At 65.5% G+C, this 2,080-nt stretch overlaps 1 protein-coding gene across 1 annotated transcript in view; it reads left to right on the top strand.

Annotated features, from left to right (window-relative positions):
* The window catches only part of TBC1D10A (TBC1 domain family, member 10A), a 21,683-nt gene that overhangs the window by 5,897 nt on the left and 13,706 nt on the right, over positions 1–2,080 (top strand). The window contains exons 5-8 of the mRNA XM_009893346.1: positions 463–577; positions 833–898; positions 1,213–1,402; positions 1,736–1,890. Of these exons, the coding sequence (XP_009891648.1) occupies positions 463–577; positions 833–898; positions 1,213–1,402; positions 1,736–1,890 (526 nt within the window). The remainder of the gene's footprint in view (positions 1–462; positions 578–832; positions 899–1,212; positions 1,403–1,735; positions 1,891–2,080) is intronic.

Here is a 2,080-nt window from a genome sequence, read left to right on the forward strand (position 1 = left end):
TCACACGGCATCCAGGCGCCCACTGGAAACAGGACGGCTCCCCAGGAGCTCGGTGTGCCGGTCACAGCCCTCGGCACCAGCTCTGACAGCCAGTGGGGTGGGAATTGTGGTGGCAGGAGGGCGTAGGGAGGAGGTGGCCAGCTGTGGCCTCCGTTTCACTAGGAAAATGCCATTCCCCACGTGTTGGGAAGCATCTGTGCCGCTATGCTTGCAGCTGGGTCCCTGCCTGGCCACGACTCACCCTGAGCCAGCGTCCCCGGGAGATGGTGGCTTCCCTGTCTCGCCTCTCGGATCCAGGCGGGATGAGCCCTCTGTGGGCAGAGCATCCCGGAGCAGAGCCGTGGTTATCACGTCCCGTAGCCCTGGGTTTGCGTGGAAGAAGGATCCCAGCCAAGGGACTGACGTGGGCTTGTAGGGGAAGAGCCCTCTCTCCACCTCTCCCTCCCCGGGGTGTCTCCGCAGGCAGCAGGACCTATTTCGGGTGCTGAAGGCATACACGCTGTACCGCCCGGAGGAGGGCTACTGCCAGGCCCAGGCCCCCATCGCCGCCGTCTTGCTCATGCACATGCCGGCCGAGGTACGAGCACATGGCCGGGAGGGCAGGGAGACCCGGTGGCCGGAGAGCTGGGACCAGTGGGAGGGTGTGGGTCGCTTCGGAGTGGTGCTGGGGGGGGGCGGGGAGGGGATTTACCCCAAATCTCGGCTGGTGCAAGGAGATGCCCTTCGCCCCAGGTGTGCTTGCCGGCTCCTGGTCCCTGGAAGTGGGGTTGGGGGCTGCGGGGACGTCCCCTGGGGCCACCTGGGTGCTCACCCCCTGTCCCTTGGCTTGCAGCAAGCGTTCTGGTGCCTGGTGCAGATCTGCGAGAAGTACCTCCCCGGCTACTACAGCGAGAAGCTGGTGAGTGAGTGAGTGATGTCTCCAGCCCGTAAGCTTCCCCAGCTCCTCACCCCGGAGAAAGAAGGGAGCTCGGGGAGATCCTGGGTGGTCCCACGGTCTCCGTGTTGTGTCAGGGCCCCCAGGAGCATCCCGCAGTCAGGGATGGGGGTGCTCAGCGTAGCTCTGCTGCCGGCGTCCGTGGGGCACAGCTCTGCTCCCACGGCCAGGTCTGGAGGGTGGGCTGCTCCTCCGCTGGGGACGGGCACTGCGGAGCTGATCCCAAGGCCGGGCTGGGGTTAAGGCGCTCACCGGCGCTCTCGGTGTTCTCCCTGCAGGAGGCCATTCAGCTGGATGGGCAGATCCTCTTCTCGTTGCTGCACAAGGTCTCGCCCGTGGCCTACAAACACCTGAGCAAGCAGAAGATCGACCCCATCCTCTACATGACGGAGTGGTTCATGTGCGCCTTCTCCCGCACGCTGCCCTGGAGCTCCGTCCTGCGCGTATGGGACATGTTCTTCTGTGAAGGTAGAAGCTCCCCACCATCCTCTTCCTCCTGGGCTGCCCGGCTGGAGACCAGCGGCACGTGGACGGCAGTCGGGGCTGCAGCAGGAGCGCTGCCGTGGCCGCTTGCCTGTGCCCAGCACATGAGAGCCGTTGTAGGGCAGGTTTGGGGCAGCCATGTGCCTGTGGTGGGCTCTTTTCCTGGGGGTTAGGGGATGCGTCCATCCCAAATCCACCCTCTTGCGTGTCCTGACTGCTAGCGAGACCGGCACCTGGTGCCCCACAGCATCCGAGGGACGCGGTGGCGGCGTCACCCTGTCCTGCCTGGCGCTCGCTGCCTCACCTCTCCCCTTGCAGGGGTGAAGATCATCTTCCGGGTGGGCCTCGTGCTGCTCAAACACACTCTGGGCTCCTCGGACAAGCTCAAGTCCTGCCAGGGCCAGTACGAGACCATGGAAAGGCTGAGGGCCCTCAGCCCCAAGATCATGCAGGAGACCTTCCTGGTGCAGGAGGTGAGGTGCTGGGGAAGATTCTGGGGATCCGGTGCCGCCCAGTTGGCCGCCGCTGCTGGACTGGGCTGCCCCTGGGTGGGCAGAGCTGGCGTAGTCCCCAAAATACTTGGATTTGGGGTTGCCCCTGCCCTGGGTGGGGGTGTCCCACACCCTGCCCTGGTGGCTGGGGGGCAGAGCTGGAGCTGTCGGG

This window comes from Charadrius vociferus, unplaced genomic scaffold (genome assembly GCF_000708025.1).
Source record: "Charadrius vociferus isolate BGI_N301 unplaced genomic scaffold, ASM70802v2 scaffold579, whole genome shotgun sequence".
NCBI classification, from domain to species: Eukaryota; Metazoa; Chordata; class Aves; order Charadriiformes; family Charadriidae; genus Charadrius; species Charadrius vociferus.